We start from the raw sequence: 22,758 nt of genomic DNA on the forward strand, positions 1-22,758 counted from the left end.
CATGGATCCCTGAGCCATAATAATATAAAACATTTTTGTTGTTGTTCACCGATCTCACTTGTTAAGTTATTGTAACTGCCAGACATATCACTGGACGTTTAATACCAGGTGCATGAGGGTCAATGTGAAAGGCACGTTCAAATAAAGGTCAGATGCATCCTGGCCCAAAGACCAAGTAAACAATTCTGTCAAGAACCCTACAATTTGAAACAGAACAGGATCAAAAAGGAGACTCTTTTCCAGTCCATTTGGTTTTGTCGAGTTTGAATTGCTTCACTTTCTGTTGTCCAACAGTCCAAGATTGGAATGCGTTTGGGTTCTCAAGGGACAAATTTAGTTTGCCAGCGATTTTGAAACCCAGTCAGCTACAGATTGGGAAATTCAATATAGGCTTTGCTAAGACATTGAGGAAAGGATTTTGCATGCACTCTTTTCCCTAAAACTTGTGTTGTTTTTCCGAAATTGTAGGGGTTATGAGGTGCAGACGGAATTGGAATAACCCTCTGAACGATTGCTTTTCTCAATCCTCATGGTCTTCCCGACAGCATACTCTTGAGTGAAATATAGTTGTGTGTGTGTCTGTCACATGCGGATGTTTGGATTATGGTGTATCATCCAATTGGTAGACATTTTCCTTTGTCGTGCACTACTTTTGACCAGGGCCCATGGTGTTCTGGTCAAAAGTAGTAGACTATAGGGAATAGGATGTCATTTGGGATACAGCCCTGCTTGCAGCTTCCTTATTGAGTGTCCTAACAGCAGAAACCTCAGAAATGGTTCCCTCAACATGCTCTTCTATAATAATTGCAAATATGCTGTGCTTGAATATTTTTTTATTGTTCAGTACTGCAGTGCATTATTACCATCGTCATCCTTCAATATGTTTTCATTGTGTGAAATCGTTCAAGTGCCAAATTAAATGCAATGTAGACAATGACAGTGAAAGACATATAGAAACGACCATGGTGGGACCGTCTCAAAAATGTAATATTGACAAAGCAAATAATATTTAGTGAGATGAATTCACACACTTCATCAGATGAGAACTTTAAGAAAAATAATTGAATATTTCAGAATTATTGTGAATAATTATATACATTTCAATAAATAGGTGCATTCAATATTAAATTAAGGTTTTCTTAAAAATACATGATACATGAAAATAAAATGCTAATCTATTTCATAAAACCAATCAAATCTGTCAACATTTTCATATACAGTATCAACAACAAAAATAAAAATACTATAAACAATTACAATACTATGTTCTTAATGTGACTGCTGCAAATTGAAGGCACTTCCTTGGCAAAACATAGACCCCTCTCAATATTTTGAACCTGAAACACACAGCAAAATCAAATTACAAACATTTACATATTTTTCGAATGTAATTTTAAATTCTTTACATTCTCAGTTTCTAAAATAGGCAACATATATATATATATATATATATATATATATATATATATATATAAATAATAGTTTTTTTTTTTTTTTAAATGAGGTAGAATATGAACAGTTTGAGCTGCCCTTCCGTATTTCCTTATTAGGGACTAAATGTTAAAGGGCACTTCATGACTTATTTCCTAAAGAGCTGGATGAATCAATCGATGATTCACCTAATAAGTCCCTCATGACACCCCAGTGGCAGTAGTCCTCTCATTATGGTTCTGACTAGAACACATTCTCTGAATGACTGGAGAGAGGGAAAAACTGCTAATGTGCCAGCCCCCTCAATTTTCCAATCAAATGAATTCCAATGACACTCCAACTAAAGTGGTGCTTGTAATGGGTGCTTCATTCATGTTAGACCATTTAAAGGCCGTTAAATTCCATCAACTGACATGGAGTCAGTTCTAAGTGAGCCTGACCACAAATGTAGGCCACAGATATCCTCATCCCTGCTGTCGTCAGCCTCGTCAGGTGGAGGCAATAGACAAGTGTAACAAAGGGTTATCAACTTAACCACAATGACGATCTAGCATATTAGCTGGACCAAGACAACCAGGTCCTTCCTTTATCATTGTCTGACCAAGTGGTGAGTAGCTTACATTGTGTGACTGACAGCTTGTTAAGACACTTGGTCGCGTTTCAAAATTATCCTCTTTTTACGGTTGAACTTTTTTAAAATCTAGGCAATGCTCATTGTACATACGCGGGCCCTAACTTAATCGCTCACATGTAACTTTGTCATGACCTTCAACGTAAAATGATTTCAGCTCGACAAATACTTGCTCTCATCTTTTTTGAGTTTTCCAAAAGAATAAGCCAGACTATAAATAATCAAGCATAAATGTATTTTGCCGAACGTATATTACATTAGGACCTCTTATTCGATGGAATACCATTGGAATGACAAAGGGGTCCAATAGCATTATCTTTAAGAATATATGAATGTCGGACAGAAACTCCGGCAACACATGGATCTGATTATGTGAACATGAGTTTTTTTTTTCCAAGCCTTACAGATCACTTGCAGATGTTAGACACAAATTAGAATAATGTTGACACAGCAACAACATAGCTCTCTCTCTTCCTGTGATTAGTATCACAAATAACAACTATACTCTGGTGGAGCTGTACAGCATGTGAATCTCCATCCACACTACACATGTATTTTCAATACATAGCACCTTTTTGTTGTGTGTGTGTATCTAGAACCAAAAAGGGTTCTTCTTCTAAGTGGACAGCTACAGAACCCGTTTGGAAACCTTTTAGTTACGAGGAAAATATTACCGGATTGCTCCTTGTCAATCTTTACAGTTAAATATTCACAATATAAATAAGATAATGTCAATCATTTATATGTATCATTACTTGTCGAACAAGGAGTCATACAATGCTCGACCAAGTGTACTAATCAACATAAAGCCTAAATATGCAAATCTAACCCCTGTGACAGTTTAACGCCTAAAAAGAAAGTATACTCACATGCAATGTCTACAATTGTGTGCAGAGTGGACTCATTGCTAGCCGTGTTAGCAATCTTGCACATCTTTTGTAGTCTGTAAAATGATAAAGAAAACAGTTAATCACTTTAAAAAATAAAATAATACAAATACTGAGCTATATTGTATGCTCAAAGTAATGGGGAAATTATATTAATTTATACTAATACAATTGCTCAGAGAAATATTTTTATTTTTTACAATTCAATTAAAAAAATCCCCAAAAGGGGTTCAAAATTATTGCCACCCGGTTTCAGTACTCCAGCACTCTATCCTTGCAAGGAAAACAACACTGAACCTTAAAAAAAGAGTGGAGAAGACATTGGGAGGTGATCTTAGACCATTCCTCCATACAGAATCTTTCAAGATTCTTGATGTCCTTCGTCTGCGCTTATGGACGGCCCTCCTCGATTCAAACCACAAGTTTTCAATGGGTTTCAAATCCAGAGACTTTAATTAATTCATTTTATTTCACCTTTATTTAACTAGGCAAGTCAGTTAAGAACAAAATTGTTATTTACAATGACGGCCTACCCCGGCCAAACCCTAACGACGCTGGGCCAATTGTGCGCCGCCCTATGGGACTCCCAATCATGGCCGGTTGTGATACATCCTGGAATCAAACCAGGGTCAACTGAGATGGCCATTGCAAAATGTTGATTTAGTTGTCAATTAACCATTTCTTTGTGGATTTTGTGCTTGGGGTTACTGTCTTGCTAGAAGATCCACTTGCGGACAAGTGTCAACCTCCTGGCAGAGTCAACCAGGTTGTTGGCTAAAATGTCCTGGCACTTGGTAAAGTTCATAATGCTGTTGAACTTAAAAAGGGTTACAGGACCAGTGGAAGCAAAATAGCCCCATATCATCAAAGATGCGCCACTACTTTTTTTAACCATAGGTATGAGGTACTTTTCTGTATATGCTTCCTTTTTTCAATGCCAAACCCACCACTGGTGTGCGTGGCCAAAGAGCTATATTTCCATGTCATTTGACCATAGCACCGCCTGGAGTTCAGAGAGTAGAAGTGTGCGGTGGGGGTCGGGATTTGAATCCCAGCATACACAGTCGACATGTGTGCCAGAGGTGGTAGCATTAACCACGAGACCAGCCTATGCGACAATACTGTTTTATCTTCATTTGAATATAATATGTTTTTACAGCTGTTCCGAATATATGCAACAACAAAAACATGCCATTTTAAAAATCAGAAGGACATTCAAGTCTAGCCAGTCAACGTTTTAAAATCATCCAAGAGAGAGTATTTCACAATTTCTCCCTCCCTGGCCTAAGCACCACCCTGGAGACCAGGGGAATAGGGAGGCTAAAGAGAGAGGGTCTTCTATGATACTTGTGTCTTTTTTTCAATAGGAAAGGGGTTGTTGGTGAGCAAAGCCAACACACTGTAACGGACGACCAGTGTTTCACTAAACTGAGTTTCAGTAGTCTACGAGGCTGTTGTGGTTTGCTTTATTGACAAAAACAAAAAAGAAGAGAGCAAAACTCAATGCTCTAATTCACTGGTCCACAATGGTGGCAGGGCTGCTGCTCAGACAGTTCAGTTCAGGCAGCCATCTGAGAAACTAACATACAATCTGGGAACATACTATCGGAGGCTATTCGCTACTTACTGTCTGATGTCATCTGTCCCTTTTCCAAGAAAACTACAATGACAACATGATTGTTCAGTAGATCCGCTAAATTGATATTTATATAATGGCACATGCTGTGGAACACTGACATGTTATAGGCTTTGATTCAAGTGTCCACTTATTGCTTCTGTTCAAAGACAAGTGAATCTATTGTTCAGTTTGTGTAAAAAAACGGTGAATGTGAGGTCATCGAAGAGAGTTTGGCTAACGTTAGAGCAAGACACCATGTTATGTCACCAAGGCATTCAATTCAGTCATAATGAGTATTTGGGTTCTAGCTCAAACAGATCTGGGACCAGGCTACAATAAAGTGTCGTAAGGCAGCCAGAAACATGGTATATATGACTATCAGAAACCCAACCTTACTGATCACAAATATAGATACACACAGTATTATGATATTAAAAATGAATACATACATGCTGGTTTTGAACAATCCCTTGTGTTGTGATAGAGTCGATGAAAATGTGTTCTACATTCCGATGAGAACTTGACTGGTCCTGCTTAAAAAGAAAGGTTCTTATCAGGGAACAAACAAAAAAAAATGAATGTGTTCCATTTAATTTCTTCATTTTTTTACATTTTATTAACAGAACTGAAGTTAATTTTCTATTAGCAACATCATCAAAAGAAAAACAATATTTTTGGACAAGCATGCAAAGCATTATCTAGCAGTCAAGATATCCTTTTTTCACCAAGGCAGAGCTCCAACTATGCTAATTACAAACGAAGCTCTCTCTCACTAACTACATTGATATGCATATTTACCGATTTAGGGGTATGCCAATTTGTTGTTTAGGAGTTATTTATGATGCACTGTCCATATAAAAGAAACATCCTCTCACTGTCAACTGCGTTTATTTTCAGCAAACTTAACGTGTAAATATTTGTATGAACATAACTAGATTAAATAACTGAGACATAAACTGAACAAATTCCACAGACATGTGACTAACAAAAAATGTATAATGTGTCCCTGAACAAAGGAGTGGGGGTCAAAATTAAAAGTAACAGTCAGTATCTGGTGTGGCCACCAGCTGCATTAAGTACTACAGTGCATCTCCTCTTCATGGACTGCACCAGATTTGCCAGTTCTTGCTGTGAGATGTTACCCCACTCTTCCACCAAGGCATCTGCAAGTTCCCGGACATTTCTGGGGGGAATGGCCCTAGCCCTCACCCTCCGATCCAACAGGTCCCAGACGTGATCAATGGGATTGAGATCCGGGTTCTTCGCTGGCCATGACAGAGCACTGACATTCCTGTCTTGCAGGAAATCACACACAGAACAAGCAGTATGGCTGGTGGCATTGTCATGCTGGAGGGTCTTGTCAGGATGAGCCTGCAGGAAGGGTACCACATGAGGGAGGAGGATGTCTTCCCTGTAACGCACAGCGTTGAGATTGCCTGCAATGACAACAAGCTCAGTCCGATGATGCAGTGACACACCGCCCCAGACCATGACGGACCCTCCACCTCCAAAAAGACCCCGCTCCAGAGATCCGGGGCCGGGTGTGACGCTCATTCCTTTCACAATAAACGCGAATCTGACCATCACCCCTGGTGTGACAAAACCGCGACTCGTCAGTGAAGAGCACTTTTTGCCAGTCCTGTCTGTTCCAGCGACCGTGGGTTTGTGCCCATAGGTGACGTTGTTGCTTGTAATGTCTGGTGAGGACCTGCCTTACAACAGGCCTACAAGCCCTCAGTCCAGCCTCTCTCAGCCTATTGCGGACAGTCTGAGGACTGATGGAGGGATTGTGCGTTCCTGGTGTAACTCGGGTAGTTGTTGCCATCCTGTACCTGTCCCATAGGTGTGATGTTCGGATGTACCAATCCTGTGCAGGTGTTGTTACACGTGGTCTGCCACTGCGAGGACGATCAGCTGTCCGTCCTGCCTCCCTGTAGCGCTCTCTTAGGCATCTCACAGTACGGACATTGCAATTTATTGTCCTGGCCACATCTGCAATCCTCATGCCTCCTTGCAGCATGCCTAAGGCACATTCACGCAGATAAGCAGGGACCCTGGGCATCTATATTTTGGTGTTTTTCAGAGTCAGTAGAAAGGCCTCTTTAGTCTCCTAAGTTTTCATAACTGTGACCTTAATTGCATACCGTCTGTAAGCTCTTAGTGTCTTAACGACCGTTCCACAGGTGCATGTTCATTAATTGTTTATGGTTCATTGAAAAAGCATGGGAAACAGTGTTTAAACACTTTACAATGAAGATCTGTAAAGTTATTTGGATTTTTACGAATTTTCTTTGAAAGACAGGGTCCTGAAAAAGGAATGTTTCTTTTTTTGCTGAGTTTAGTTAGGCTGATTATATATTTCACTCATGTTGTAAATTGTATTACATCACATTTTATGTATGTTTCTGCAGATATACCAAGATGTTCAAATAAATCTAAACCTAGCTCTGCTCAGACTCAAGAATCATTGCTCCACTGGTCCATGACATCTTAAAAGGACTCAGACAATAGACTTAATGATCACTCCTAAGTACTTCTGGGCCTTTAGCGAGCCTCCGGATAACAGATTTTCACACCAATTCCTGAAGTCTGTTTTGAGGTCCTGCGACAAATAATCCGCTTAACATTACGTTGCCTTCAACTTTACCCTGGCTATTTCTGTCGGAGTAATGTGCTCACTTCTCTCCCCTATGGCCATCAACAATTCATTTAACGGCAACTTTCTCCAGCAAATCTGTGAGGCCCATCCCGGGCAATAACATAGTTCTAGGGATAACATTGAATTAGGGTCTCTGACACCATGATTGGACTTTGGAAAGCTACTTGATTAGGCATTAAGGAGGTAGGACTCAGAAATTAGGGGTAATGTGGATTCAGCTCACAGAGCCGAGAGTCTTCCCCTGCCAAACTAAATAGCTCTACATGGATTTATAATATTTGTAGCTGGTCTAATGTGTGCAGGGCTGTATGTATCAAGGCTCTCAGAGTAGAAGTGCCGATTTAGGATCAGTTTGGCCTCTTAGATCCCAATGACAGTACATGGACAGAGGGGACCTGATCCTAGACTCCTACTCGAAGAGGCTTGAAACACATGGCCACAGATGTAAGGTGAGATTGATCCAGAAACAAATGGTCAAAATTGAATGTTGACGGAACATTTTTTTTATATCAGTTTTCTTACCTGTGAAATGCTTTATGAACTTGTCTTTCAGGTTTACATCTCTTGGGACAATATCTACAAAAAAGAAGAAGAAGAAAATAAAAGTAACCCATCTGTGAAACCTCTTAGCATTAAAAGGAGAATCCACTCAGACACAAGTTTGATGTCTTTTTGTTCTTCTTTTCTCCGCCAGTCCCACTGTTGATACAGTCCCAAAATGTTTTGCATGTCAGCAATAAAGTTTTCCAAGATATTGGACTTTCAAGAAGCAAAGTGTCACCGACCACATGATGATGAGTTTTTTTTTACCACACTGCCGGACGCCCCTGTCTTCCATTTCATCAACAAAACTAAAACAAAAATAAAATGGCGCAAGAGGGGGGAATAGTGGTGCTGTTTCCCCCTATATGGATTTCAGCTTTAAGATGACCTATTACTAAAAGGTTCATGTTTAAATATTACAACATTTAAAGTAAGGCCATGTAAATACCAACAAAGACCCATCACACCTGTGCTTATAATATGAAGTAATAGGCCTATACATTTTCTAGCTTGGATGAGAGCTGATGGAATAATACAACTATGAGTTCTTAAGTATTTTGATTAGATTTTTTATTTACACTGAGTATACCAAACATTAGGAACACCTTCCTAATATTGAGTTGCCCTCAGAACAGTCTTAATTCGTCGGGGCATGGACTATACAAGGTGTCAAAAGCATTCCACAGGGATGCTGGCCCATGTTGACTCCAATGCTCCAATGTGTCAAATTGGCTGGATGTCCTTTGGGTAGTGGACCATCGTTGATACACACAGGAAACTGTTGAGCGTGAAAAACCCAGCAACAGTGCAGTTCTTGATACAAACCGGTGCGCCTGGCACCTACTACCATATCCCGTTCAAAGGCACTTTTGTCTTGCCCATTCACCCTCTGAATGGCACACACACACAATCCATGTCTCAATTGTCTCAAGGTCGTAGAAATCCTTCTTTAACCTGTCTCAGTACAGTACAGTAGAGCACAGAACAGTGAAGAAAAGTAGAGTATAGGTCAGTACAATGCAGCACTGTACAGTAGAGTTTAGTACAGCACAGTAGAGGACACTATAGTAGAGTGCAGTGTAATTTACTGTATTGTACTGTACTGACCTCTGTTGTCCCCTTCTGTTCTTTACTGTACTGAAATGAACCATTTTCTACTCTGCTATACTGAATTCCACTGTGCAATGCTTTACATCTGTACTTTTCTTTGAATAAATGTGTTTTTGTAAAATGTTCAGTGGAAATGGTTAGAAGCAGTCCTTGTGCATAGGTGGTTTGTTTAACTTTGCAAGCAATGGTTTTTGTTTGGCGTACATTTTAAACTGAATATTGGAGCCTCAGCGTCATTCTGTTACCGTGGAATTGCCCATACACCGATTTCCTCACAACTGAAGACAAGCCAACAGGCTTGGAGGCTCATTGCACACATTCTGTAGCTCAGCCAAGCCCATCCTCTCTACAAACATGCAAAGCACACAGGTGTCAGACGCATTCAGGCTAACAGTGCAAAGAGATTATAGCCCGGCAGTTCTAATGCTTATCAATGTCATAAGAATAATTCCGTGCAGCTAGTTGCTGTGCTAATTTTACCAGACTGGACTGAGGAATGAACAGTACTCTCTGATGCAGAAATCACAGAAGATGATCGGTTCAATTGCGAACCACTACAGTAAGCTTAGGCAATGCGTTTGAAGTCCCGACATACCACTGGGCACTATGGAAAACAACGACTCATCACTCCAATATAAAAAGATGAACAGGCTATCGGTCTTTACGTAAGGGGAATAAGGGTCCTGAAACCTTAACCTGGCTCCAATCCAGATCAGATGTGAGTTGTGTAAGTGTTCAAATGGCCGGTAAATGCTAACACTAACCGGTAGGACATCAAACTTATTGCCTAAGTCCAATAATATTGCCTTGGAGATGCTGGAGATGTCTGAATTACCTGATGGTCAGGAAATAGAGATACCTAGTGCACCTTGGCAAAGAGAACGGAAACTGTGTGCAGGAGGTATTTCCCTTTCCTTCCTTGCGTGCAAAACATGGACAATCTAGTGTGACTGTGGGTCTTAAGGAATGGCGCACGCACCACTTGCTAATGTGCAGCCTTTTGACTTCCTCACAAGGTACTCTCTGTCTGGCCAGCAGCCTGTGTAGTTCTCTTGCCTGTTACACAGTTGGTCTGTGACGCTGCTTTGACAACATTGGGCGGGGATGTCCCAATAAAGCCTCTGACTAACCCTCGACACGACATTTGACCGGAATATTAACTAGGCATTTCCAAAAATAAAAAAAATAAAAAATATTTTGGATGGTAACAGACAGTCTGAGGGAATGTGTAGCATTGCTCACCCAATTGCACAGATTAGTATGAAGGAATTACTCGTATGGCTCAGTTTCAGTTAGCATATGCTATTTTGTAATGTCTTAAAAGGCACTGTAACACCACCCTTCCACTCACAATGACTTCAAAGATATATCAAAGCCGTGCACATTTCTTTCAAAGGCAATGAGTAATGCTTCTACCAGGCACAGAATGACAAATTGAATCAATTGGCTCTAAATGTATGAAAGACTTCCCGTTCAGTACTTCTGACCACATTCCAAAAGCCCAACACAAATCACATGGATTCTATTGTTCCACTTGAGCAAAAAAAGGCTTTCACATTAACATAGTCTTTCCATCTTACACGTGAAATGAAGTCAGTGAATGTGGTGAAAATGGCTGTGTGATCACAGCTGACTAAACTGTGTGCCACGTGAGTGTCCTGGTCTCACATCACCTGTGATGCATCCCTGTGACGCTCACCACTGGCTGTCCAAGAAGCTGGAGGAGGCGGATCATTCGTGGTTTGAGATTCCGCAATGTGTCCTGAACTGAATGAATCATTCACAAGTTTAGTATGCTAATGAGCCTCCGCCCCTGGGCAACTTGGTTGGTGATGCCATTGATAATCTTTTGTTATGATGCGGTGATACGATACCTCACTAGCCAAGTGAGAGGATGGATTGTGGCTCTTTCAGGGTGCCAATAGGGAACTGCAATATAGATTCACAATTCATAGACTATCACATCAGAGACAGAAATACAGATAATGAATTGTAATGTAGAGCCTGTTGAATCAATTGCTGATATTGTCACATCCCCAAATAGTGAAGCATACTAGCATCGATTGCATTTGTAAAAAATTGTTTGTTTGTAAAATAGTCATAATTTATTGACAACTCTCACCTCTTCAAATCATAAAGTGTGCCATTTCCTACATGGAAAAGGACAAGTAATCATGAACAAAAGGCAACAGTAGCAGACATATTGATACAGACCAGAGGCAGCTGTCACACCCCAGTGAAATAGGGATTACAGTTTCATCATGGCCTAAAAATAAATCTTATCAGCTTACCTATGGGTCTACTGTTATCCAGCCTAGGAACATATAAAGGCTTTTCTCCAGAGGAGAACCTCATCTCTTGGGCTGTAGGGAAGAGGCCACTGTTATAGCGCCTGGAGACTGAAGGCTTGTCCCCTGATTGGCTGTCTCCGATAACCTGTAAAATAAGGTCCAGCAGGGTCCTTCTCCCTTTCTGCTTCACTTCCTTGCTGTCCATGCACTGGCTCGAGGTGATCAGCATAAGGATTATACTCAAAAGTATGTGCCATTTCCTTTCTGCCTGCATGGCTTTTCTGACTGGGTAAACGAGCAAACACAAATCAAGTTAGATACAGTGCTGGAAAGAAACAAATGGTGTCCAATCACAAGGTGTGAGTAAGTGCAAAGTGACTGCATACTTCTATCACCCCCAAAAGGATGGGCATAACATTAATAGTGGTGGAAACAGTGAGAAGTAGTCTATTAAATGAAGCATACAAGTGAACATATACTCTGAATGACATTAGGGTAATAAATGCAACTATGAGTAAGATATTTTGTTACTTCGAATAATCTAATTTAGAGGGAATAAAAATGTAGCCAACAAAACAATTGCAAATTCCTCAACATGGTGTTTGTCATACTACTATACAAAGCCACAGTAATGCTGATATATTGATCTAATATAATAAAACAAGGTGTGGTGTCTTCAATTCAAACAGGTGTGAGAACATTTGCTTTGGGGCAATTCCATGATAATGGAATTATGCTAAAACTCAAGATTTTTCACTTTTAAATGTATACCAAACAAAAAATTCAAAGTTTAGCATTCCATACAACTCTCTTGGCATACATTTTAAAGTGAAAAAATCTGAGTCTCTGCGTAATTCCATTGCCCTTTGATGAATAGTAACTGTCAAGTGATGATGACAGTAGTCTACTTATACAAAGCAAATGAATAACATGGACATAGAAATCTATCTCAAACTTACTTGGATAACAAAGTCAAACTTACTTTAAGTTACTAAAGGATCCTTATGTCCTGAAAAGTGGACACGAGTTGTCTGTATCAAATCTCTCTAGGCGTTGTCGGTTGTGTAGCTTATTGAGCGAAGATTCCGTTGTCTGCAGCCGGTCTTGAAATCATACGTCCCGTTTTATACGTTCAGCGAGGTTCTAATACAATCGATTTCGAGTGGGTGGAAGGCAACTGTTGATATCTTTGGTTTAATTTATTCCATGGTGGTCGCTACCTTTGGCATGCGCCCCTCCTTTACGTCCAAACCCATCACTGAAAGTGGGCTAAGAACACCACTTCACTTCTTATTCCTGCTTAGGTAAAACAATGTTGCAATGTCAAGTTTGGATGGGAAGGATTAATGCTGAGATTTCCATTGGGGAAAATATCATCCGAAGCGCGCAACGGCGGGTGAAATAAGTTTCCAAAATTGCAAGACCTGTTCAATGCAGAGTTGTTTAGTGGCATATGGGCTTGACCCTGACCTATGTCGGCTAATTGTAGTGTCTTTGTTTTTGTTCATGGATGTCCAAGTCTTGTGACTGCCTAAGCGCAGCAGAGAATGCGCTTTCAAGAACAGCCCTCGGACTGTTTCGAGCACTTGAGTTCAAGATCTCATTTTTTTCTTCTAACTGTTTTTAAAGTAAGAAAATCAGGTGGTTTGGTGGTCTTGGACAATTAAGAGAGTGTTGATACATGTCGCCTATTTTTATGAATTTGTTACAGAGTAGGCCCAAATGGAGTAATGATGACGAATCGAATATTTATTGAGTGATTTTTGTACACATGCGTGTCATGATATGCTGTCAGGAAAATGTAAACTATGTGATAGCCTAATATTTATGTTCTCCCTCGGTGTTATGATAGTGACATATTTGATAGTGCTATACCTTCATCTCTCATGTATGGCTTTGCATTGATCCAATGTATAGGCTTATGAGTCATAGTTGTGACTGGGTGTAAATTACATTGCAATGGAAAGCAATCCATAATACTAGGAATATATAGGGCTATATCTATGAATCATGCATCAGCACAGGGCATCAGTTGAAATATGGCATACAGACATCAAAATGCAAACTGTCTTTCACATCATATCCATTCAAATCTGATCCTCTCAAAATATCATGCACTACTAGGGCCATTATGCGGATCATGATGCTGATGTTGAGCTTAGCTTCATATTCTCTCCTCAAAATGTGTAGCCCTCATAACAATAGAGAAAAACTGCATTGTCATTTTATAATGCAGTACAGTAACGAAACACCTACTTCAAAACATGTTTCATACCAGGTTGTTATAATGCATAGCCTTAAAGCCTAATAAAACATAAAAATAAACAAATATTTTAAAGTTAAAAGAATGTTGAACATCATTAGTCAAAGTAGTCTTTAAAATCGCACATAGCTTTCAGAGAAATAATGTCATCTGGTGGCCTGATAATTACGTTGCAGCCCTCGAGGCTCAGCCTGGCTCAGTCAGTAGCCAGCTAGGGCTAGACTACACTCTCAGATGGGGCCTGAAAATGGTGAAATGCACCAAAATAGACACATAATTAATTTGAAACCGTTTGTCATTTCTTCAAAATTGTGACAGTGAGGCAACAGGTTCATCCGCGTCAAAGATCCCACGTGGGCTGCTTCCGGAGCTCGTCAGTTGCTATGGGAACAAACGGGACACAAATAAAAAAAGTTGTAGACTGCCTTGAGTTTATCAAGCTAGCTATGTAGCTAACGATGTTTGTACAAACTGCTAACTGCCAGGATTTTTTTTTGTATTAGTTAGCAAACATTGAATTCAAAAGGCGTCATTGGCTACATAGAGATAGTTGCATCATGTCTCACAGGTTTGTAACGTTAATTGACTCCAGTTAGCTGGCTAGCAAGCTAACTTTAGCTATTAATTTAGCTATGTTTACTTTATGTTACTTTATGTTGCCTGAACTTCTGTCAATTAACAAACCACCTGTCCATCAAACTAGCTAGTAGCAGATTTTGCATACCATAATTTTCTTAATAGACAAATATCAATATGATAGACCTAATGGAAGCCTTTTATCAATGTTATGGACATACATACTATTGATGGCAGTTGGGAATTCTTAGTTTTTACTCATTTCCGAAGTGCAAGCAAATTCAACTGATTTAATTGTCATGCTAAATATCCTTCCAATGACTGTCTCTCTTCCAGTACATACAACAAACTGTGGGCTGATGCCCAGGTCGAGTTGAACTCCCTTCTGACTCAGGAGTTCCCTGCTCAGCCTCCTCGCCCAGAGAAGGACCGAGTGGTGTTCTTCCAACGCCTGGCCACCCTCTACGTGCGCTATGTGCAGATCTTCAGGCAGCTGGAGGAGGCCTATGACCAGGTGGTTCATCCCCAGAAGAGGAAAGTGATCCGGGAGGTCCTGGATGGCGTGATGGGGCGGGTGCTGGAACTCAAGAATGAGATGGTGGAGAAAGAGTTCTCTGAGTACCATTACATGGACGACGTCATCCAGGACTTGAAGCTCACGCCTGTAAGTTCAGCAGGGGTTCTCAAACTGGGGGTCCCAAAAATGTTTTTAGGGGTTGCAAGTGTGAATGGGACAAATACATATTTTTCATAGATATTTAAATAGGCTACATATATTGCACCAAATGGTTGTCTCAAAAACATCTCATCTGTGCTTCAGAACCAAAAAGTTGCGTGTCTTGATTGTTGACCAATGACAAGTCATCAGCTTTGGCGCCAAAGACTAGCACACATATCCAGATTTTCTTGCTTAATTTTCTCTTGTTTTGCCTGACAAAAACAGAGTAGACCTACCCATATAAAATACAGTTTAAAAAATCTACTATGGAGGCATCTTTGCCAGAACAATAATAGGCTACCTGGCAATTTGATTGATACTTTTCATATTTCAGATAGACTGTAACTGAAAGCGGTAATTTATATGGTAATTTTAGTATTATCAACAGTAAAAATAACTCTAAAATGTTTAACTGTAAATTATGGTGGATTGTGGGAGAAAATTTGTATTTTGAATGGTATTGTAATTACACCCAACAGAATACAGTACCGAACCATATCTTTGGAGTGCCCAAAACCTTTTGACCACACTGTAACAAAAATAGGTACAGAATGTTACTGTAAATTACAAAGAAACTTTGGTTCAACATTACATTACTGAAAAGTTAACAGTAATGTACTGTTAAACCAAAGTTTCTTTATAGTGTATAGTAACATACTGTAACTTTTTTTACAGTAAATTGCAGGTAACTGGATGCTAGTAAGGTACCATAAAAACAACAGGATTTTTTTTTACAATGCACTAGTGAGCACATGGCATTGTTTTTCCGACTCATTAACATATTTTGAGGTGTGCCTTGCAAGAAGCTATATTTGTTGCACCCGTGAGTGAGAACGCTATACTAATTGAACTCTTATGTGGTTATAGTGCCTCATCAATTTAAATGTATGGGGACAGATTGGAGTCTTAAACCTTAAATAGTTGAGCGTTTTGCTATGTCCTTTTGGTCTGTTTTTCCCTGAAGTCGCTGCCAGTTTGGAAGCCTTTGTTAAGGTCTCTAGAATAGCTATTCCCAATATGGTGCTCTGCTTTTGGGCTATGGTCAAAAGTTGTGGCCTATGTAGGGAACAGGGTGCTGTTTTGGTGTGTAGCCCATGTTTAATGTACTGTAATAAAATGTCACAGTATCTTTTTTGGACATAATGCATCTCATACCTCATCACAGGAGGACATTGAGATCCCCATCCCTCGATATTTCCTCAGTGAACGCAGCAAGGTGTTGCAGGAGAGACGGAATATGCTCTCCAACATCCTCAACCTCATCGAGGTAGTAGAGCGACCCAAAGTGAGTTTTTCTATACCACGTAACATTAGACTTGGTGTTATTACATGCAACTACACAGCAATTACACATAGCTACACAGTAACTAGCTAAGATATCATCTTCAGTTTATCACAGAACCATGTTTATGTGACCAATAACATTGGGTTTGATTTGATTTGAGAAACTTCCTTTCAATATAATAATTCAATGCCAGTTAGCAGATACTTTGGTCCAAAGCGACTCACATTAGAGTGAGTGTGTACATTAAAGTATGTGAACCCAGCGGGAATCGAACCCACGACTCTGGCATTGCTAGATACTTACCTACTGAGCCACACAGGACCACCTTTAATACTCCATGTTGTGTTGGGCCCCTAGCCTGTAGGAGTGCGTGCACTGAACCTGGAGGAAGCCATAAAGATCATCCAGGTGTCAGAGAGGGCCCGTCAGGGTCGCCTGAGGGCCAAGTTCATGAGGGAGATCCAGCGCGATGAGGAAAGGCAGAGGAGGGCCAAGGACAGGGACCTGGGGGCAGCGGCCATCGACACGGCGGTGGTTCGCATCCAGAAGGTATGGTCAAGCCTGTCAAAGTCAGATACTGTACCTTCAATCAGTCCAAGACCATAGGTCTCACACTCGCTAGGTAAATGAGGCTGCTTAGTCCAGACTATACGTCACTGGAATAGCCAAGTGATGATGTGGAGCATATTGGGAGAATACTCTGAAATCAGAGGTCTTTATCTAGCCTGCTGTAGTTATTGTTATTGCTAGCCTTTGTAAGAATGCTCTGTGAGTGTCAGTCATTAAAGACACCATACAATAGTTGAACAAAGGTGCTACTTTTCTCTTTTCCAGGTGTGGAAGGGTTATGTGCAGAGGAAAAGAACAAAGAGGGAGCGAGAGGAGGAGATGATATTTTTGGGCATGGTGAGTCGGTTTGATAAGCTCTATCTGTAACGTTTCTATAGTGTAGTGCGTATTGTAAGCTACCAGCAGATGGAGCCGTAGGATTCCTTTATGATGTTCCGGGGAGAAGTTTTCCCTATGTACAGATCTAGGATCAGATACAGCTCCCCCAATCCTAACCTTAACCATCAGTGGGGGAAATTCTAAACTGACCCAAGATCAGTGTCTAGGGGCACCATCACCCTACTCCGCTTGGTGACAGCCTCATCCACCACAGCAGTGGTCTCACCTTTTCCTCCTGTACCCTCAGGCCATGGAGCCCAGACACACCCAGCCCTGTCCTGCCATAACAGCTGCCCTGGCCAACGAGGCCCGTCGGAGAGGCAAGCAGGAGGAGCATGAGGAGGACTACCAGAAGTCCATTGTGGCCATCACAGACAAACTCAGAGAGGTGGAGGGGCCCGACATAAGGGAGACCATGAAGGACCAGATCAGACAGTGGTTCATCGAATGCCAGTGAGTTTATTACAGGGAGATGGCTGTGAATCACGACAGTGATTATGTTAGGAGAATGTTTGTTCACACAGTCATTATATTATTCCATATTAGATGGAAATAATGGGGTGACATTGTCATAGCAGTGAAATGCATACTGTACATGACAATATGCAGCTGATGGTAATATGTTTGGATGTTAGTGATGCAACAGGAACTTTCCCTGACTACCCAGAGGAGGAGGATGGAGGCTCGACTCTCATCTTTGCGGAGAAAACACCTCAACAGGTATTCATCAATGAATCCATCTTCTGGTGTGAGATGGTAGTAATACACGCAGATTGACTTACAGTAAGCGGGTGTGCTGTCTTTAAGTTAATGGAGGAACTAGCAGCGAAAGATGAGGAGGACGCCAACAAAAGCACGAAAGGGAAGGAGGAGAAGAAGGACAAAGGGAAGAAAGACAAGGGAAAGGGAGGAGATGAGGTACGTGAAAGACTTTGGAATAGATAACCATGGTCAACGAGATGCTTTTACTCTGTCCGATCAATGACTGTAGCTTTGTTGAACCACAGGAGGAGGAATCTGGGCTAAAGATGCTACCGTCTGCTTTCCTAGGAGAACTGGAAGTAGGACACAAGACCTTTGGTGGTAAGAGAAACGTATAACGGCATCCAAAGCATCGCAATGTTTTGGAGTTTATTCTTATTCTCTGGCAGACAAGGACCTTATAGATGTAGTGTGTTTTCTTATGTATCAATAGTCTACAGTACATTGAAAGTAGATGTTTGTATGACTGACAGAGGTGTGGCAGAATCGTACCGAGTCCAAGAACTTCAGCCAGAGGCACGAGGCTGAGCTGATCAAGGAGGAGAAGAGGAAGGAGATTGAGGTGGAGATCAGGTTGCAGGTGAGATCAATTATTCTGTCACTCTGAGAAGTAAGGCAGGCCAGGTAGCCTTGCTTTTACCACTGCACTGAGTGGATAAAAGTAAGGTAAATATTATAGGGATACTTCAAGATTTTTGCCTGCTTAACTTGTAGATACCATTTGTATGTCTCTGTGTGCAGTTTGAAGGAAGTTGCTAATGAGCGTTAGCGCAATGACTGGAAGTCTATGGCAACTGCCAGCATGCTAGTAGATAGCATAGACTTCCATGCATTGCGCTAATGCTAGTTAGCATTGAATCGCGAAACTACCTCTAACTTCCTTCATACTGGATGCAGAGAGAAACTCATGGATACCATTTTTATATCTGACTCTGGGGAAGTAGATAAGGGGCTTCATTGCCCAAATCCTGAACTATCCCTTTAATGTTGTTTATAAGGTAAACATATAGGCTACTGAGTGAGCTGTTGTGCTTGACACAGGTGGATGAGCTGATGAGGCAGGAGCTGGCTAACTGGAAACTGGCCGTGGATAAAGATAAGGGTGGCAAAGCCAAGGGAGGCGCAAAGGTAACAAACAGGAGGGAACATTTATCTATGACGATATTTCAATAATACCTTTATGTTTGGTATCTGTTTACTTGAGAAGTGTGCTGATGGCATTTATTTTGCTGCTTAGAAAAAGAAAGGGTCGAAAAGTGGAAAGAAGAAAAAGAAAGACAAAGATCTGACAGCTGATAGGTGAGACCAGACTCATCTACATTTCTCCCAGAGGGATAGGCCATTTGAGCTTTTTACCATTTACTTTTACGCATGGAATGTACATGACAGGTGCTTTAGAATTTGAATGGCACAACATACAACAATGCTTTAGATCTGAAAAAAAAGCAATTTTTGAAATATGTAAATATTTGCATCCTATAGGAATATTGAGTCTCTGTATCAGGAACTGGTGGAACAGGGCTTGTTGAAACAATCAGATAACGTTAAACTGCAGGATTATTTAGGTAAGCATTACTGTTTGGTCCCTCCTGTCTGTAGATACGCACTACCTTTACCAATTACCTTCAGGTTAAGGTCTATTTTCTAACCTCTCTTTTCTCCTCTGAAACCACTTTAAAATGTGCTAAATCATTTTGTGCACACATCATTTTGTACAGACTGCCATTAATCATAATATAAGTGCTGTTATGTATTGTAGACAAAAAGGACAGCTCGATAAGTGTGCAAATACTGCCCTCACCTGGCTAGTGCTTGGCAAAATAATATTGAGGACAAACTAATGCATATTTTAGGGAGATCCCATATTCATGAATCAAGATGGTAAATGTTTACGTTCATCTTTTCTTCAGCTTTTTTAAATGCTCTCCCCAGATTTGATCAGCCTGACAGCTTCTCTCTCCTGTGTCCCAGGCGACTATAGCTATCTGGGGACGACGTTAAGGCAAACTGACATTGAGCCCATGCCTTCGCTATCTGACGTGAGACAAGTTATAGCTCTGTACGCCGTCTTACCTTTAGGTACGTTTGGAACATCTGGAGTTGTCCTCAGATGATAAGAGTCTCACAGAATTAGAGACGTTAATCCTTAATACCAATACAATTGAATTTGTCTTGTGATTGATTTAAACTTGCTAGATTGTCTTTGTTTAGAATATACCGGCCGTTTTCAGCTAGACATTTATTCTGGAAGTTTCTAAAGGTTCTAGCTACAGTAAGTTCTGAATGTTGCTTGTAGGTTCTCAGGTGGTCCATGAGAAGGCTCCTCTGGTGAAGGCCATCCTGCTGGCAGGGCCCGCAGGCGTAGGCAAGAAGATGCTGGTCCATGCCATCTGCCAGGAGACGGGCGCCAACCTATTTGATCTGTCACCTCTGAACCTGGCAGGGAAATACCCCGGCAAGAGTGGCCTGGCCATGATGCTCCACATGGTGTTCAAGGTAACACACGATGTAATGAAAAACTACCCCATTTTGAGAGTTTTGATTTGTTGATTATGTTGACATTTTCAATTGACTGATGGTTCTGAAGTAGATGTCCAGTCATTTGTTTGGTCACTCGATCATTCATTAATTTGTTCATTCATTCTGTTTGTAGGTTGCCAGACTGTTGCAGCCATCAGTGGTGTGGATTGGAGATACAGAGAAAATGTTTTACAAGAAAGTACCGAAGGAGGAAAAAGAGGTATTCATTCATATCCATGAGTTACTAGCTTAGGTTATACCATTTTCTATAATGCTAGGGTAAGAGAAGATATCTCAATTCTTAAGTCCAAACAATGTTCTCATGTACAGTTAGATCCAAAACGCTTGAAGAAAGACTTGCCCAAGATCCTCAAATCGATCAAAGGGGAAGATCGCGTTCTAGTCGTGGGAACGACTCATGATCCGTTCAATGCCGACCTCAAATCACTATGCAAGGTGTACAGCAAAATTATCCTCATTCCACGTCCTGACTACGCCTCACGATATGGTAAGAATGTATCTCCCAGTTGTTGACATAAGCATTAATGAACTGCTTATGTATGTACTGCCTGTGAATGTGTTATGCATGCATGCTTATGAATGTGTTATGAAGTCTTATTGTAGGCACCCTTCAAGTGCTAATGGTCAAATCTATGCTCTTCCCTTAGTAATGTGGAGGCAGTTGATCAAGAAGAACAGAGGACAGGTGACGGCTGCCTTGGACCTGAGCTCCTTGGCCAAGATCTCTGATGGCTACACGCAGGGTCATATGGTGCAGGTGGTGCGCAGCATACTGACAGAGCGCCGCGTCCAGCAGCTGGCCAAGAGACCCCTGGGCGCCGCCGAGTTTGTGGCCCCGCTGGCCAAGATCGACCCTGTGTTTCAGGACGAGGAGGAGGCCCTGAAGGTAAATTATGAAATGTTTTATACTTAGCTTTTTTAAAATCTTAGTTTGTTGATGCTGATTGCATTTTCTCCACATGAAAGGTGTTTGACATAAAGACTTTGATGATGAACATTTGTTTACAGAATTGGTATGCTAAAACTCCTCTGGGTAAGAAGCGAGCCAAGGCTGCCTCAGGAAAGGAGGGAGAGGAGGAGGCACCGACAAAGGGAGGCAAAGATGCCAAGAAGAAAGGGAAGAAGTAAATCAAACAACGTCTTACCTTGACTGAACGCAACACAAAGAAAAACTGGGGTGGACACCAATAACATTTGCGCACCAGTTTCCTTGAAGTTATTGTATTTTAAATGAATCTGTATAATTTATTTCATTTTCTCTTCATGCACTGTCATTTTCTGTTCATGAATATGTCACATGGGCCAAACTGCTATTGGAGGGTTGCTTAAAGCAGAAAGTCAGGGGCATCCTGTAGTGGGTAGCGATATTTGTCATGTGTATATAGTATATACAGCCTCACAGCCTATTATAAACACCTCACATGCGACTCATAGTAACACTAAGTAATAAGCCTATTCAAATGTTTATCTGACTCCATAAAGAGGATTTAACAATATGCAAGAACACTATCGTTGAGTTACGAATAGGCAATCAAGAAATGTCTGAGAATGGAATTCTAAATACTATCAGGTTACAGGTAAGACCCAAATGCAGACTGTGTTGAAGTAACAATGTTTATTACAGCAACAGGGGCAGACAAACAACAGGTCAAGGCAGGCAGGGGTCGATAATCCAGAGTAGTGGGCAACAGTACAGGACCGCAGGCAGGGTCCGGGGCAGGCAGGCGGGCTCAGAGTCAGGACAGGCAAGGGTCAAAACCAGAAGGGCAAGAAAAAGAGACGGGAAAAGCAGGAGCTGAGACAAAACAAGACAAACTGGCAACAGACAAACAGAGAACACAGGTATAAGTACCCAGGGGATAACGGGGAAGATGGGCGACACCTGGAGGGGGGTGGAGACGAGCACAAGGACATGTAAAACAGATCAGGGTGTGACAGTACCCCCCCCCCCTCTAGGAGACCTAGCACCTCTCCTCCGGGCCATAACCCTCCCAGTCAACCAGGTACTGGAATCCCCTGCAATTTCCAAGCCCCCAGGAAGACGTCCCGTGGCAGGCAGAGACGATTTCAGGCAATGAGTGTGGCAGAACGGGCTCCAGCCCATGATGGCACCAGTAGACCAGTCAATCGAGGGATTGTATTGCTGGAGCCAAGAGAATCCCAATACTCCAGGAACCTGTGGAGACTCAATTAGCAGGAATTTGATCGTCTCGCTGTGGTTCCTCGAAAATCGTAGGTTGATGGGGGTGGTGTTGTGGGTGACCCGGCCTATAGAGCGCCCATCCAGCGCTCACATTCAAGGGAATGGAGAGGGGTTGAGTGGGGATGCCCAGCTCGGACGACCAGGGTAACGTCCATAAGACTCACATTGGCCCCCGAGTCGATGAGTATCTGGAGAGACTTAGACTGGTCACCCCACAGCAGGGTGGCATGGAGAGGGGGGCAAGTAAGGGGAGAAGCAAAATTGTCCTTAAGACCCACTAGAGTACTCATTC

The 22,758-nt window shown here is 41.4% G+C and overlaps 2 protein-coding genes across 5 annotated transcripts; one reads left to right on the plus strand and one right to left on the minus strand.

Annotated features, from left to right (window-relative positions):
- Positions 1-815: 815 nt before the first annotated feature.
- On the minus strand, positions 816-13,328 carry alkal1 (ALK and LTK ligand 1). 4 transcript variants are annotated; one of them, XR_002473527.3, is made up of 7 exons: positions 12,153-13,327; positions 11,171-11,455; positions 11,002-11,029; positions 7,749-7,802; positions 5,017-5,097; positions 2,932-3,005; positions 816-1,337 (listed from the first exon to the last, which is right to left on the minus strand). XR_002473527.3 is itself a non-coding variant. In XM_090235197.1 (6 exons), the coding sequence occupies exons 2-5, from the start codon at positions 11,442-11,444 to the stop codon at positions 2,941-2,943; spliced, it is 477 nt and encodes a 158-aa protein (XP_090091323.1). In that variant the 5' UTR covers positions 11,445-11,455; positions 12,153-12,904; the 3' UTR covers positions 816-1,337; positions 2,932-2,940. The 4 variants fall into 4 exon arrangements, 3 of the variants coding, with proteins under 3 accessions (XP_090091323.1, XP_090091324.1, XP_090091325.1); XM_090235197.1 differs by lacking the exon at positions 11,002-11,029 and having other exon boundaries at positions 5,017-5,100; positions 12,153-12,904; XM_090235198.1 differs by lacking the exon at positions 11,002-11,029 and having other exon boundaries at positions 12,153-12,887.
- Positions 13,329-13,776: 448 nt separating this feature from the next.
- On the plus strand, positions 13,777-21,759 carry zgc:153738 (dynein regulatory complex subunit 11). The gene is made up of 19 exons (XM_021603340.3): positions 13,777-14,001; positions 14,346-14,673; positions 15,893-16,012; positions 16,370-16,561; positions 16,847-16,918; positions 17,208-17,413; positions 17,596-17,680; positions 17,768-17,878; positions 17,968-18,043; positions 18,196-18,302; positions 18,764-18,850; positions 18,960-19,021; positions 19,205-19,287; positions 19,694-19,801; positions 20,019-20,218; positions 20,376-20,462; positions 20,573-20,750; positions 20,911-21,149; positions 21,272-21,759. Exons 1-19 carry the CDS (start codon positions 13,991-13,993, stop codon positions 21,389-21,391), a joined length of 2,472 nt encoding a protein of 823 aa, XP_021459015.3. The 5' UTR covers positions 13,777-13,990; the 3' UTR covers positions 21,392-21,759.
- The last annotated feature ends 999 nt before the right edge of the window (positions 21,760-22,758 follow it).

Source organism: Oncorhynchus mykiss, chromosome 5, assembly GCF_057628025.1.
Source record: "Oncorhynchus mykiss isolate SJ-2025 chromosome 5, ASM5762802v1, whole genome shotgun sequence".
In the NCBI taxonomy this organism is placed as follows: Eukaryota; Metazoa; Chordata; class Actinopteri; order Salmoniformes; family Salmonidae; genus Oncorhynchus; species Oncorhynchus mykiss.